At 39.1% G+C, this 16,985-nt stretch overlaps 1 protein-coding gene across 2 annotated transcripts in view; it reads left to right on the forward strand.

Annotated features, from left to right (window-relative positions):
• The first annotated feature begins 4,059 nt into the window (after positions 1–4,059).
• The window catches only part of LOC131255583 (probable acyl-activating enzyme 17, peroxisomal), a 34,488-nt gene continuing 21,562 nt past the window's right edge, over positions 4,060–16,985 (forward strand). The window contains exons 1-6 of one of the 2 annotated variants that reach the window (XR_009176181.1): positions 4,060–4,437; positions 8,691–8,820; positions 8,920–9,188; positions 11,398–11,602; positions 15,562–15,602; positions 15,696–15,821. Coding sequence is in view for 1 of the 2 variants with exons in the window: in XM_058256334.1 (XP_058112317.1) it covers positions 4,163–4,437; positions 8,691–8,820; positions 8,920–9,188; positions 11,398–11,602; positions 15,562–15,602; positions 15,696–15,821 (1,046 nt within the window). In the remaining variant the exon portion in view is untranslated. The remainder of the gene's footprint in view (positions 4,438–8,690; positions 8,821–8,919; positions 9,189–11,397; positions 11,603–15,561; positions 15,603–15,695; positions 15,822–16,985) is intronic. The other variant, XM_058256334.1, reaches the window with a different exon arrangement.

The following is a 16,985-nucleotide window of genomic DNA, read 5'->3' on the forward strand; positions in this document are numbered from 1 at the left end:
TGGAACTAGAGGCAAAATGAATTGAGAGTAAATGGCTTACTCAGTTACTCAGTTATGTTTAGATGGGATAAAATAAAATGCATTTGAAATTCAAATATTATATTTAGATAGGAGTAAATGTGTGGAATTTGAATGCATTTGAAAATTTTAATACATTCATAGAATATCTTAAATCAGTTTTAATGTCTCGACTTAGTATACATATGTGATATTTAATAGAATGGTTTTAACAAAATGTGAGATTTATAGTCGAAAAAATCTCTATTACCGGGAAATAAATTGGCTACTCCCCTGCCAACCAATGGCTAGTGGTCAGTGCTCCGTGGGCCCATCATGATGTATGTGTTTCATCCATTCTGTCCATCTATTTTTCCATATCATTTTAGGTTATGAGACTAAAAATGAGATATATCCCAATCTCAAGTGGACCACAATATAGGAAACAGTGTTGAATGAATGTCGACCATTAAAAACCTTCTAGGGGCCATGAAAGTTTTAGATCAAGCTGATATTTGTTTTTTCCCATCATCTAGGTCTGTATGAACTAATCAACAAATTGGATGTATAGTGGGCCTTAGGAGGATTTTAATGGTGGATATCTAATCACTATTGTTTTCCTAGGGTGTGGTCCACATGAGATTTATATCCATCTCAATTTTGGGATAAAACCCTAAAATGATCTTTAAAAATGGATGAAACACATACATCGAAGTAGGCCCACATAGCACCACAACCAGCCACCCGGTGATCGGTGCTCCGCGGGCCCCACCATGATGTATGTGTTTCATCCATGCCGTTCATCCATTTTTAAATATTATTTTACAGCTTGAAGCCAAAAATGAGAGGGATATAAATCTCAGGTGGACCACACCACAGGAAAACAATAGTGATTAGATATCCACCATTAAAATCTTCCTAAGGCCCATTGTACTTTTTATTTGACATCCACTCTGTTGATTAGTTCATGCAAACCCAGGTGAAGGGAAAAAACAAAGATAAGATTGATCCAAGACTTTTATGGCCTCAAAAAGTTTTTAATGGTCGATATTCATTCAACACTGTTTCTTGTGATGTGGTTCACTTGAAATTGGGATGTACCTCATTTTTGGTCTCATACGCTAAAATGATCTTGGAAAAATAGATGAACAGAATGGATGAAACACATACATCATGATGGGTCCATGTAGCAACGACCACCAGCCTCGCCGGTGCAAGGGAGTAGCCAGTCCGCCTTTGGCAGGGAGTAACTGGACGCGGATTTCCTGCTAAAGCGGCTTTTGCATGAAGTTCCTGCACAGGAAACTTAAGTGGGGCCATTGTGATGTTTGTGAGAAATCTATCCCATTTATCCTATTTGTGAGCTCATTTTAAGAATTGAGACTAAGTGAGCAGATTTAAAGACTTAAGTGGGCCACACTAAAAGAAAAAGGTGGGTTGGAAAATTCCTACGTTGAAACCTCCCTAAGGCCAACATTCAACCTCCCTAAAGCCGACATTGATGTTTACATGCCATCTATACCGTTAATAAAAGTCATTCCTGTTGGGATGTTATCATGATTCAAAACTTCCATGGCTCACAAAATTTTCAACTGTGTAAGTTAAATCCTCACGTTTTTGGCTCATTTGATTATTAGATCCAGTTCATTTTCGGTCCATGCCTTAAAATAATCTCGTAGAATGGGTGAATTTCTCACAAACATCATGGTGGGCTCCACTTGAGTTTCCAACGCAGCAACTGCCAAAAGCTTTTTGCTGGAAATCCGCGTATGGAGTATTCAATCGGTTTCCCAGTTCACGAGGCTTACGTGGGATGTGGAGGATTGGACGAGGATTTCCTCTCGTAGGAGGGCGCGGATTGGATACTGAAGCGAAATCCCTGGCAGTGATGTCACCAAGCTCTGTGGACCCCACCATGATGCATGTGTTGTATCCATACCGTCCAACCATTTTTAGAGATCGTTTTATGGCATTATAAAGAGAATAAGATAGATATAAAGTTCAAGCACACCCCACCATAGAAAATAGTGGGGATAGTGACATCCACCGTTCAAAACTTCTTAGGGGCCACAATAGTTTCCAATCAAGCTGATATTTTTATTTTCACTTCACCTATTTTTATGTTAACTTATGAATAGGTTGGATCTCAAAAATACATCACGGTGGGCCCTATAAATGTTTCAACGGTGGGTGTAACTGCTCTCACGGCACTTGAAATTTAGATCTATTTGGTTTTCCTTGTAATACCATGAAATGATATTTAAAAATGGTTGGACAGAATGGGTATAATACATGCATCAGGGTGGGGTCCACATAGCTTGGTGACGTCACTTCAGTTGTGATTTGGCTACTGTATCCCATCGGCAACCGTTGTAGGATGGCTGGGATGCTAGTTGGGCCCACTGTGATGTTTTTGAGATATCCACCCGTTCATCCACTTTGAGAGATCATTTTAAGATATGTGACTGAAAATGAGGTGGAATCAAAACTCAAGTAGGCTATATGAGAGGAAACAATGGGAATCTAATGAGCATAGTTGAAACATGTTTATGGTTACAAAAGATATGCGTGAGATTATTTTTTCTGAATTTTCACTTCAGCTCAGCAGGGATAACCTTATAAACAGTTTGGATGAAATATAAACATCAAAGTGTAGCCAAGAAAGTACCAACGATAGTAAACTCTTTCCTGAGTTTTTTTTCTCATATGACCCACCTGGGTTTTGTATCCTCCTTATTTTCCTAGGCTTATCCTGTAATGATCTCTCAAAGGGGATGAGCGGGTGGACATCTCACACAACTTCACGGTGGGGCCGCCTTGCATCCCAGCGCAATAACTTCCTGCAAAATCGCAGGAAATCGGCACGGATTAGATACTATAAGGTCAGTAGCCAAATTGCTATTGAAGTGACGTCACTAAACTCTATGGACCTCAACATGATGCCTGTGCTATATCCATACTGTCTATCTTTTTGGAGAGATCTTTTTATGGCATGAGAAAAACAATGACATGGATCAAAAGTTTAAGTGGACCCCACCGTAGATAACAGTGGGGACATTGACATACACCGTTCAAAACTTCTTAGGAGCCTCGGAAGTTTCCGGTCAAGCTTATATATATATATATATATATATATATATATATATATATATATATATATTTTCATTTCATATATGTCTATGTTAACTTATAAATAGGTTGGATTTAAAAAATATATCATGGTGGGCCCTATAAATGTTTCAACCGTGGGTGTGACTGATCCCACGTTTTTTCTGTGATGGGTCCACTTGAACTTTAGATCTACCTCATTCTTTTTCTCATCCCATAAAATGATCTCTACAAATCGTTGGACGGCATGGATACAACACATGCATCATGGTGGGGTCCACAGATCTCGGTGGCGTCACTTCAGCAGCGATTTGGCTACTTACCTTGCCAGGATCTAATCCGAAATCCTGCAGGATTTATCGTATTCAATTACCGAGGAAACGAACGGGCTACTCCTGCCAGCCCCGTGATGGTGGTCGGTGCTCTGTGGGTCCCAAAATGATGTATTTGTTTCATACATTCCGTTCATTCATTTTTACAGATAATTTTAGGACTTTATGGAAAAAGTGAGAGTAATATAAATCTCAGGTAGACTACACCAGAGGAAAATAATCGTGATTGGATATTCACCATTTAAATCCTCCTAAGGACCACTGTATTATTTATTTGACATCCAATATGTTGATTAGGTCATAAAAAAACCCAGATGAAAGGAAAAAACAAATATCAGCTTGGTTCAAAACTTTTAGGGCCCCTGAAAGGTTTTTAATGGTTGACACTCATTTAACACTGTTTCATGTAATGTGGTTCACTTGAGATTGGAATATGTCTCATTTTTTGTACAATAGCATAAAATGATCTGGAAAAATATATGGGCGGCATGGATGAAACACATAAATGATGGTGGGATCCACAGAGACCGACCAACAGCCATTGGCTGGTGGCAGGGGAAGCAGCCAATCGGTTTCTCTCACCACTCGAAGAGAAATTAAAAAGGCCTCAACATGTCCGGCCAACAAATTCCGATACTCTCTCTCTCTCTCTCTCTCTCTCTCTCTCTCATGAAAAATCCTTGCGGAACGAAGCCATAGAAATAAAATTAGCTAAACAACTAGAAATGGCTTTCCAACCGCTCGATCGAATCACAGTCGCGGAAATCTCAGCCGTCGGAATTCCTATCGAAGATGCAGAGAAGCTTCACCAGGACCTCACTCAGATCCTGCGAAATTACGGGACTAACACTGGGGAGACATGGAAGAACATCTCAAAGCACCTTCTAAAACCCAATCACCCTTTCTCTTTACATCAGATGATGTACTACGGCTGCTACCATAGCAACACCACTTCCAACGGCTCAGATTCTCCTCCTCCTCCCGCTTGGATTCCCGATCCGTAAGTTCAAAAAAAAAAATAAAAAAATCCCCATTCAATTTCAGCCGTCTATGGACTAATTTTTTTTTCTTTTTAAATTTTTATTTCATTAGTTTTGGATCTCCAATAATTTCTGAAAAAAATGGGGTATTTACGTTGTCCGCATCTTTTTGCTGTATGTATACACGCGCTTACATTTCTGACAAGTGGGGCCCATCATTGGGTAATCCAAACCGTTGGTCTGTTGTGTGCCACCGTAGATGGTTAAAAAGTGCCAAGATTGGAATTCCCAGTGACCAATATTATGACTTTTTTTTAAAATTTTTTTTCCGGTTGAATGTTAAGCTGTTGTTGTATTTCTCTTCTTAGCTGTCTATGGGACACAATCAAATTCAAGGGGTACCCTGGAACCAGCTATGTTGGTTGTACCCTGACCGTGGGGCCTACCTTGATGTATGTGTTGTATATCTAAACCGTCCGTTCGTTTTGCCAACCCATTTTATGGTATGAGCATGAAAATGAAGTAGAAACAATCTCAGGTGGACCACACCACAGGAAACAGTGGTCATTGAACGCCCACCATTAAAAACTTCCAAAGCCCGCTGTAATGTTTATTTTCCATCCTACCTGTTGATAAGGTCACTCAGATCTGGATGAGGTGAAAACACAAATATCAGCTTGATCCAAAACTCTTGTGGCCCACAAAAAGTTTTTAGTAGTCATTCACCACTGTTTCCTATGGTGTGGTTCAGTTGATATTGGTATCTGCTTCGTTTTTGGGCTCATGCCATGAAATGGGTTGGCAAAATGGATGGACGGTGTAGATATACAATGCATACATCAAGGTGGGCCCCACGGTCTGGTACCATCCACATTGTTGGTTCTGGGTCCCAGCCAAGTCACGTCCATTCAATGGGTCGTTTGGATGCATGTGAAGTTTTAAGTTGTTTACAGATGAATAGAGTTTCAGGTGGAAACTGTTTATATGCGATTATGTTTTTCTTTAAAGTTGTAAATGTTTATAGGTAAATAGATTGTGTGTATGGATTACCTGGGGGGGTGGCTAACAGTGGAGTGTGTACTGACAGTGGGGTGTGTAACTAACAAGCTTAACCCCCCAAAAAAAGTAAAACAGATTGTGTGTTTGGCTAAATTGTATAGTGTTTCTAATGTAGAAAGTAGGTAGTCACACCATAGAGAGCTTGGGGTAGTAAATCTCACCAAAATTTGCAGTTCACATTTTTGGGGCCCTAGGAGAGTATCAAAGTACGCTTGTGCTGGAGGGATTGGATGTCCCACAACTATCACAATGGGGCCCACACACAACCTACATAGCTTTTTTGTGGTGGGCATCCTGTCCCAAATGTTCCCTTTCGTGTGGTCCATTCGATGATCAATCATGCTGTTTTTTCAGGACCACAGGAGAGCATGAGCGGACACACATGATTGATAGATTGAATGTACCGTACACATCACGATGGGCCCCACACAACATGAGTATGTATCAATCAGAGTGTTCTACTATGTATAATGTATTTTCGATTGTAAAGACTTTACCTATAATATGAAACATGGCTTTTTTGCCTAGAAAAAGAGAAGGGGTGAGTGTACCTGTAAAGTGTTTACGATTACAGATAAATTCTGCCATCCAAACACCTACCTATAAAGCGTTTACCTGTAAACACTTCTACAATTAAGAATTTTACAGGCATCCAAATGACCCCTGAGATTCTCCCATTGAGCAGACTTTTGAGGCATAATCCATCCATGGTAGTATGCAAGATAACAATTGTTTGGATTATCAAACAATGAGACTCGCCTGTTGGAACTAAAAACCAGTATATATGAGGAAAGATGCAAGCGGTCATATTGTATAATTTGCATGGTATTCCAAATTGGTCACGTGGCGGTAAACCGTTACACGTTACAGGGCCAAAATTATTTAACAGCCGTTACAGAAAAATGAACCATAACGGTCCTACAATGGTCCAGAAACAATTTTTTATTTTTATTTTTAAAAAGAAGATAGCCTGTATCGTAACGGTAATAGCAGTGGCCTTTATGGCCACTGTTACCGTTATGGAACACCTTGATGATTCATCTCAGACCATTGATCTATTGCAGCCTACTATTGATGAACTATTTCCCTAAAAATAGCATGGATAGGATACTCCCTACCAATCTAGTTTTGTCCTAGAGTTAGATGTTTAATAAAGGAAACCCAGCAATTGATGCAACCAAATCGAAAAAGGAGAATCTTAATTTGGATATGTACCTTTTTCTTGAATATCAAACCATTAAACTTTTCCACGGCTTAATAATATAAATAAAAGGTTGTGGATTGATATCCAACAACCTACTTGCTACTGTTCTAGTAATCACTACATTGCCCCAATCTTCTTCCACCTTAGGCAATACAGGACCAAAGGGAAGCAACTCATGCTTAAACACAAAGAAAATATTTTTTACTTAAATAACTATCATAACTCTCTACAAAGGAGTCTTTACATGTTTCTATACTTATTCTCAAAGCAAAGAAAATCCTGAGATAATCTTCCATTGGTTATAATCGTGACAACAATATTAAGTCAGTTGCATCGCTATTCTTTTATCTTTATACTTTTCCTTTATCTATTTTCTGATTATTTAATTTAAAATTCAGAAGTAGCATGTAGCTAATGCAAAATGCCATGAAACATATGCCTCACAGGTCAGTGGATTGATTGCTACTCTGCAAGCTATTCTCTATCTAAAACACTGCGGTTCACGGTCATTGCACTTGAAAAGTCCACTAAAAAATCTGGAGAAAATAAAAATACAAAAGTTCATTGTAGCATTAGCAACACCAAACCATGTACTTTGGGATATAGACTATCCACATCAGGCCTACAACTAGTATCATCTTGATCAGTGAGCCAAAGCGTCAAACTTGATGATGCAGGACATGAAATTTCAAATATGATGTGCAAGATTTTCAAGCTTAAGATCACGTTAGTTCAGAAACAATTACACAAATTCCATATCCCACACAAAAGTTCAAACAGTCAATTAAGGGGAATCTATGCGGATCCAGACCTACACATGTTAGGGCTGGATCAATAAAAATTACAGACCAAACGATACTCAAAGGAAAGTAAATTCATCCACACATGCACGTCAATGAGTCCCTAATCCAAGGGATTCACAGGTTTCAGTTCAGAGAACCCTAGGATTAGAAAAAGGGGGCAAACAAATTGAAAATAATGCAATATAGGGTTAGGGTTATGGAAAGTAAGTACGAGAGGGATGAAAGAGGTGGAAAACTGAACTCGAAGACAGTCCACGTGCGCGGACAGCAGGCCAGACTTGACGCACGTGTGTAGGAGCCTGGCTGTACGTGCGAGGGGGCCCCGAACCTGGAAACTGACTTCTTGAGTCTGGTCGGCCAGTGGTGGGCTCTAAAACCCCCGATTTTTGGGCCGATCCGATATGCGGTATATGCCTGGTGCTCCGCCGAAGTTTTAGCTCCCCTGTAGGGCTAGATTCTAGAAATTTTCTGTAGAGAGAAAAACGGCTGTAATAGAGGATGAATTTAAAGCGTAGATGATTGCAAGAAGAGAAATATGGATGGAAGAAGGTGGGGGGTGAAATGGGATAGGTGTGGCTTCGCACCACGGTAGTCAGCCCTTCAAGGAAGGGAGGGTTTTATACCCAATTGAATCTCTATAACTCAGAAATTTAGAGGAGCAGAAAAACGCAACAATTTTATTAATATTCATTGAATAAAAAAGACTACAAGGGGTGCCTATTTATAATAAAACCCTATACCCCAAAACTCGTACCATGTGCGCAACCTATTACTTGGCGATGAAGTAATAAAAATAACAACTAATCAAAGTAATCTAAACCGTCCATGATACTCTTAATAACAATAATAAGCAAGACCTAAAATACGAGATTAATTAGAATAGTGGGCCACGATCACGAGAACCCATGTTGGGCTTTACATGGCTATCGGGTCCACTCCAACGAACCAAAACTTAGTCCTCTAACTAGGAGGCCCTCCCTGGACGTCGTTATCGATCCAGATCGATGGTGGGGCCCTCCTCCTCCTTGCGTACGTACGTAGGGGAGCGTGCGTGTGCGCGTGATGTCTCCATCACTTGATTTGATCCATATTTTGTACCATTTTTCTTATTCATTTCTCTATAGTTTGGTGTGATTTTAAATTTCTTTGAATCTTAAGCAATGGATTATGATAATGATTTAAGCAACATTGATGCATGGAAGTATAGGGAGAGTGCAATGTCAACAAATGTAGGACAGGTATTAGAGAGGCTTGGGAAGGAGTTTCTTGGCGTGAGATACAAGGACCCAATCTCGAGCTTCTCTGACTTGCAAGAATTTTCAGTCTCTAACCCTGAGGTATGACTATATTGCATTAAGGTTTTTGCTTTCAAACTTTTGAATATTGGTTAATTTTTTATTTATTTTTTTCTTTTTTTAACATTCTTCTTTTGGTAGGTTTATTGGAAAATGGTATTGGAAGAATTGAATATATCATTTTCTGTACCCCCATCATGTATTTTGCGTCAACATACATCTGAGGAAGGCCGGATGTTGTATCCAGGAGGTCAATGGTTACCAGGAGCTGTTCTAAATTCTGCTGGAAATTGCTTGAGATTGAATAATGAGAGGTGCTTGAATGACATCATGGTTATGTGGCGTAATGAAGGGGATGACAATTCCCTTGTGAATCGTATGACACTTAAGGAATTGCGGAAAGAAGTCTGGTATGTTATGTTCTAATCAGTACAATCATATCTCATCTATGTCTCTCATTGCTTTGAGCAAGATTTAGCACTTTAGAAATGATTTTGTTTGAGCAATTCCAGCTGTTTTGCTTTACATTCTGTCAAGATGAAATATAAGATACATACATAGAGGTGTGCTAGTGCAACTTGTAGTCCTCTCCTCATCCACCTTTACATGCAGTGCACATGCCAATCTGGCAAGTATGTGGGACATCTTGCTGGTGCATAACATGGTCTCCAGTAAGTCTGGTCCAGGCATTTGGCTGGCCATACATGTAAACTGAATATGGAGATTGGAAAATTTTCTTTTTTAAATTGCCATTCATTTTGTGTAGGTGTGGCCCAACTGATGAATGCACATGCCTGATTATTTATTAATTTATTAATTTATATTTTTAATTTTAAATCTATGGTCAAATCACATGGCGGCCACCTTAGATGCACCTATACATGCTGCATGTAAAGGTGTGCCAGGTAGAAAATCTGATGTACGATATATGATATAATATGTAGTACACGATCTAACAAATAATACATAAAAGGAAGTGTCAATATGCAACTTGCTGGAGTTGCAAGGAAGAAAAACTGGTTGTATGAAAATTACGAGTAATTTCAAAGAGTCAAACAAGTCAAAAGATGTAGAGTTAAAAGTAATATGGAACCTAAAGGCATTTCATAGTCGGTGTATCTTTTGACAGGTTTTGGAGCTTGACTTGGATGAGTTCTCAGCCATTGTTGTATTTTCAACCTCAATTCTAAGAGAAGCAGCCATTTCCTTCGCTCCATATGTTGTATTTGACATCTTGCTAGTATTGAAATTTGATTCTCAGTCAGTGTTGACATACAAGTTTGATACATGAAACCATAATCCCATTTAACTCATCGGATTCTCTTTATTTAGAGTCATAGATGTAATAGATGAAGTTTCTGAATGCTCTGTCCCATTCGGTCTCTGTTAGAATTTACATGCATTTTGATTTCTAGGATCTACTCCATGGAAGTATTGTTAAGTTTCCATGTCATTGAAAATCCTTTTAGCAGTCCATGTCATTTATACTATATAAAATGTGTGCTGCTTTTGGACATTCTTGCTCTAGCAATTAGTTCTGTAGGCAGAAAACTTTGAATATTCAAAGGACATGGAAAGACATTTTAAATGAAGTCAGGGGTATTTTGGGAATTCGAAAATGTGGCTAATGGCTGGCGTATGGTTTATATTGCAGAAAGCTTGCAATGGCTTATATTTTACATGCATCTTTTTCAGTTCTTTGATGCGAGTAGCCCTCTCAAACTTCCTCCTCTTTGCATGTTGTCTGCACAGAATGAAGGGAAAGTGTGCAACAAAGGTTCTGTGGGGCCCACTGTGACAACTGTATGAAATACGTAATGTACATCTGTTGTGCAGCTCATGTTAGGACACAAGCCTAAAAATGAGACAGATCTAAATAAAGCTTGAGTGGGCCACAACACTAGGAAAATATGGAGATGGGTCGCTTACAATCAAAACCATGAGTACCTTTTCTCTGTGTGTGTAGCCCACATGTGTGCTTCAACTTCTCCCATTTTTCCCCCCCCACTTCAACTTCTCCCATTTTTCTCCCCCTTTCCATTCTCTCTCTCTCTCTCTCTCTCTCTCTCTCTCCCATCATTTCTGTACGCACATTGTACATGTCCAGTAGTTTCAATAAATTCTCCTGTTATCAATTATCAACCTTGTGAAACCCAACAACCAATGATTTTCATTGTGTCATACACTTGTTCAATTATACAATATTTTGATTAGTAGGTTATGCTAAAGAAGTGCATTGCAGTTGATAGAAAGCGTAGCACTCTTGTCCTTTATCATGTAGCTTTGGTGTTGGCTTAGCCTAATGAGGACAAGAGGAAGATGCTTCTGACCATTAATCGAGATTGACAATGCTGGTCCAATGCATCACAATGTATCAGTCACATCATAAATGCAGATGACCCTTTGATCTGCAAGATGCTTGGTGCAAGATTGTTTAATTGCAATTTGTACTTTTCAGTTTCCTCTGCAGTCATGCTTATGCAATTGTGTAGCTAACTACTAACTTTTACTAGATGCTGTGAAAGGAATGGAATGTTGATAATTCTTATGACTGTTATCTTGCAATATTTTGGTTGTATGTATTATGATTTGTACTTGTATTGGCATTCTGTTTTGCAGTCTAGTTGCAAATGCGCTCGATACTTTGGGCCTCGCCAAAGGATCTGCTGTTGCAATAGATATGCCAATGAATGTCACTTCTGTGATTATCTACCTAGCTATCGTCCTGGCGGGCTATGTTGTTGTATCCATTGCTGATAGCTTTGCCCCTTGTGAAATATCAACGAGGCTCAAAATATCAAATGCAAAAGCGATATTCACCCAGGTTAGTCTTTCTTTTTTGGATTATTTTTAACTGAAGTCATTGTAATTTCTTAAATTGCACTTATAGCTGTTTGGAACCTCTGCTTCTGCATTTCCTCTGTCAATGCACTAATTATGGGAATAAGGTCTCTCTGTCAATGGCTCGAATGCTCTGTTTTTTCTTGACAGGTTCATGGATTGAATCTTCTTATGTTGAATGTGCAAAAGATTTTTTTTCTTCTTCTAAGTTTCATTGGAAAAACGTTGTGTCCAATCATTATTTTTTTGATTGTGTACTTCGGTAACTGTATTATTGGTCTCATTGTTGCAATACTAACTGAATATTGTTAAAGGGGATGTAATTAACAGAGCTATTTATGGTCAAGTGCTGTGTAAGCTGCGCACATTACAATGAGGGCCCAGCCATAATCACAAAAGACACGTTCTTATCTGGAGCTCATTTATAGGCTCAAAAGTTCTCAGGATTTAAAGAAGTGAACTTGTAGCTTGTACTTCCAACCATGGACAATGAAAGAATTTAATTTGTGCAGCATATATCTTTCGTAGCTGTCAAACACTTGTTTTTGGTATTCTTTGGCTGTCTTCACCTTAGATTATTCTCCTAAGCACTTGCAGAATTGTTTGCTTTCTCATTTGTGGGTTCTAGGACGATGTGCTTGTTTTTGGTAATTTGCAAGTGCAACATCAGCACTGCATCGATTCTATAAGTCAGAGAAGAATTTGTCTCATACAAGTGTGCAAGACACAGGCTGTTCATCACGTGTGGGCCCAACATTCTATGTTTTGTAGCCCAAAGATCAGGTTAGTATGGCTATCAGGTGGGTTACATGTGCATGTTGAAATTGGACTTTTGGTAAGGGCTCATTTTTTCATGCATGTGTGGCCCACCTGATGACTTGACCAGTCTGCTTTTATGGGTCAGGACACATCTATGGTGGAATCTATCAATTGAATAACCCTAACGATTTGAATGTCTATTCTCTTGGGTGGCAATCGCATTTGTGAAGCCAAAATATCGGTAGTTTAGCCTGTCAGGTTTTGTTAACCAATTTGTTTAAGGTTGAATCTCTTTATGCAATTTGAATGTTTGACCTGGTCCCTCATGCATGATTCTGAATTGTTAGTGCACTAATTTGTGCATCTCGTTTGTCAATCACGTGAGTCCATGTGTCATGTAGTCGGTTGAGCATTTGGAAGCTAAAGACTGAAGACATAAGAGGACAGGAGCATCAAGGAGCAAAGAACATGTAAATGAGGTGCCTTGGTGACCCTAACTCTTACCCAAAACAACCCTTGAACCTCTAGATGATCTTGGCTTAATAGGTAAGCCTTGTTGATAATCTCTTAGTCTCAGGAACCTAATTGGAACATGATAAGGTTAGAAGAGGTGTGAAGCTACTGTGAAAACATATGTCCAAAATAGCAGATTTCGAGTGGTGCTCGAACCTGTTGAGCAGACCTCGAGGGGTTTTTGATGGCATCGAATAGAAAGTCAGATATGTCCATCAAAAATTCAACATTTTATTTGATTTTCTCGATGGCATCGAGGTCTCCTTCAATGGCATTGAAAGTTCGCTTCGATGGCATCAAAGACCACTCGATGGCATCGAACAAGTAACTCAGATATGTCCAGCAAGAAATATATCATATTATCTGATTTTTTCGAAGGCATCGAAGGTCACCCCGATGTAATCGAAGACCTTCCGATGGTATCGACAAAGTCGCTATATGCCCGTTTTCTGACCACTGGAACTCGAACTGTTTATAAAGGGCATTCGGTTCTTGGGCATTGGTATGAGTTTTTGGTGTAATAGAAGCTTAGGATATTCCATGATCATATCTTTCATCCCAAGTGTCTAAACCAATGAGTTCTAAGTCACTTTCCTTAAGATTAACACTGATGAGGATTCCAACCTCCACCTTGAAGATGTACTTAAATTCTTCCATTTTCTAGAGATTAGACTCATCCTCTATAGGTATATCATTGTCTAAATCCTCTAGAAGATCCATCTAGGTGAATCCCCTAGGAAATACAACTTCCCATTAGTTGCAGGAGATTCAACCAATCTTCCATTACCTTGTCACCTTAAAGGAGCATTACATGAAAGTTATTTGATCTTGGAGTTGGAGCCTTGGCAAAGCATTAGCATCATGATCGGGGGAGCAAAGGGGAGCTGACTGAAGCACATGAGAGCATCGATTAAGCAACCCGAGACGACGCTACAAAAGGGGCTCAATTCGACAAGTAAGTTGTCAAGTGTAAAAGTCTGTATATTCTCTTTCTTCGTGTAGGATTGAGGTAAGAGTTTGTGACCTAAACTCGACTAGGTTCTTGTGTAGGACCTTGACTCTTGTGCAGGGCCTAAATTCAGGTTTTTGTGTAGGACATTAACTCTTGTGTAGGGCCTAAAGCCTAGGTTCTTGTGTAGGACCTTAGCTCTTGTGTAGGGCTTAAATCAAGTCCTTATGTAGGCCACCGAACACATGTGTGTTCGTGTTAGTCTCCGTGGGAGCCTCTGGCGAGAGTAAATGTATGTCCTTGGACCAGGACCGTGGTTGTTGGTTAGCCTATGGAAAACCAACTAAAGTCTCTTGCTGGAGCCTTCAACGTGAGTGTACGTCAGTTGGTTCTTGTGTACGATCGAGGTTTGGGGCGAGCCTATAGAAAACCATAAAAAGTCTCTTACGGGAGCCTTTTCTTGTGTAGGATTGTAAATGTTAGAGGTTAACTTGATTTAAAACCTCCGATAGTGAAATCCAGTACACTTATGGGTTGAGTGCGTTCACTGGGAGTGGAGTAGGGGAACTGAACCACTATACATACTTGTGTTTGGGATTATTATTTGTGCACTTGTTTAATTATGCTTATGTGATTGAATGTTTAATTATATGCATGGATGATTAGATGAGTGCTAGGACTTAATAGTTAACACATCCCACACACACTTGTACATTATCGTGTTTATAAACTAGTCATTTAATTGGCATTTCATTTGTAGTCTATGTGATTGGGCCCTCTATTGGCTTGGAAGCCTTAGAGTTAATTGCCTTTATTTAGCTTGATTTGCATGTTAGCTAAGTAGAGAATTGGGTTTAAAAGAAATAAATTTTAATTGGTCCTAATCACCCCCTCTCTAGGACAGATCATTCCTTAACTCCTCCAAGCTTCCACATGCGCAGCCGTGATAATCCTATTACACCATGGGTGAATTTTCATGAACGTCGTATTGTATTGGCTGATATGGTTGTATTGTATCTGTATCGGCTTGATACAATAGTGATGTGAGGCATATTGTATTTGTGTCTGCCTATATCTCATGATGCTACATGACTACATAGAAAAGATGATGGGATTCTGCTAATATGCTGTAAGGTTCTTTATGCTGAGTTGGTTGACTGAGGCGTAAACCTAAGATTTGAGTTCCACTACAGTACTTGTCGTTCCACTGCAGCAGTGAGTGGATTGAGCTGCACTCCATTCACTTCTTTGTCTTTATTTCTCTTGTTTTAGCACTGTCAAACGCATTACTTCGAGATGGCAAAGGTGGATATGATTGAGCTTTGTTTCATAACATATGGGTTTTGGTTTTGAAATTCTGCTTTAAATGGCATCTTCTGAAACTAAGGTTGCCTGCCTTGGGTGATGAACTCCTTAAGTTAAGAAGATTTCCTACAATGGTGTCACCTTGCTATCTGTGGCATGATATTGAAACATCACAAATGCCTGGTTATGCTAGTAAAATTTCTTCTATTTTTGTATGATATGTGTTATTGCCTTTTTATTTCTCAGATGATTTTTGACAGTGTGCTTCATGTTTCTTGGCCTTTTATATTAAAAATGATACCTATGTGTATGATCACTATTTCATTTGATTCAAATATGTATAGAATGTTCAAAGGAACTTTCTTTACGCAACATCATTATTAACTATTTTTATCTTCCTAACCTTTGTTTATTAGGATTTCATTGTCCGTGGTGACAAAAATCTACCGTTATATGGGTAATTTTTTTAAAAATCCTTGTGAAATGTTATTTATTTATTTGCCTGATGGAGTGCAAATATTTCTCATTGTATATATCTTGACCGTTGCAGAAGAGTTGTTGATGCCCATGCACCTTTGGCTATTGTCATCCCTGCTAGAGGCTCTACCTTCAGAGTGGAGTTGCGTGATTCTGACATATCTTTCCATGCTTTTCTAGAAAGAGTTGATCATTCCAAGTATGAGTTTTTATGTGTATGTTTTCTTTCCTTTCTTTCCTTTTCCATCTATATAAAAATGAATTCCATGTATCATTCTGAACATTTACTTCTCTTTTACAATTAACTATTGACTATGTTAATTGGGAATATTTGTGACACAATTTTAAAAAAGGATTATGACGGGAAAACTCGAGAAATTTAGTTATGGAAGAGATGGGAAATATTTTTGTAGAAGGTTTACATAGTAGAAGAGGGGTAAAGGGAGGGGAAAAAAAAAGAGGAGAAGGGAGGAACAAAGAGAGAACGAGGGTCAGGCTTACACGTTCTGCTCTCCTCATTTTTATTAATATTTAAGTAAAAATACGTATCGAACTCCACCTGACGACTGAAATACAGATGCAGGCAAACAATTATTCACTTCTCTATGCTCCCCCTCAAGCTGAAGCATAAATTTTAGCCATGACCATCTTGGACAAGATAGTACGAAGCTTAGTACAGTTTGATGATTTGGTAAAGATGTCTACCATTTGATCTTCAGATCTAATAAAGGGCATTGTGAAATCTTTAGAAATTTGTGTGCTCATCAAGCACAATATTGGAGGAAGTTCCATTTCACATAGAAGAGACTTTAGCCATAAAATATCATAGATAGTGTTAGCCATTAAAATATCATAGATAGTGTTAGCCATTACCTAAAATGATGCAGGACATGAAATTCAAATATGATGTCCAAGATTTTCAGGCTTTAGATCACGTTAGTTTAGAAAACAATTACACAAAATTCCACATCCCACACAAAAGTTCAAGCATTCAATCAAAGGGGAATCTATGCAGGCCCAGGCCTACACAAGCTAGGGCTGGATCAATCAAAATTATAGATCAAACAATAATCAGAGGAGGGTAAATTCATCCACACATGCACAGAAATAATTCCCCAATCCAAGGGGTTCATAGATTTCAATTCGAGGAACCCTGAGGTTGAAGAAAAAGCATAAAATTGGGGATTTGAGTAATTTAGGGTTAGGGTTAGAGATTTGGGGTGAAAGAGGGGGAAAGAGAGGAGAGAGACGAACCGGATAAGCGTCACATGCGTGGACAGTGGTGAAGGCCCAGACGCACGTGCACTGGAGGTGTCCCGCACTTGTGTGGGGCCCACAAATTAGAAAACGGCCAGCTTGGCCC

Source organism: Magnolia sinica, chromosome 9, assembly GCF_029962835.1.
Source record: "Magnolia sinica isolate HGM2019 chromosome 9, MsV1, whole genome shotgun sequence".
Lineage (NCBI taxonomy): Eukaryota > Viridiplantae > Streptophyta > Magnoliopsida > Magnoliales > Magnoliaceae > Magnolia > Magnolia sinica.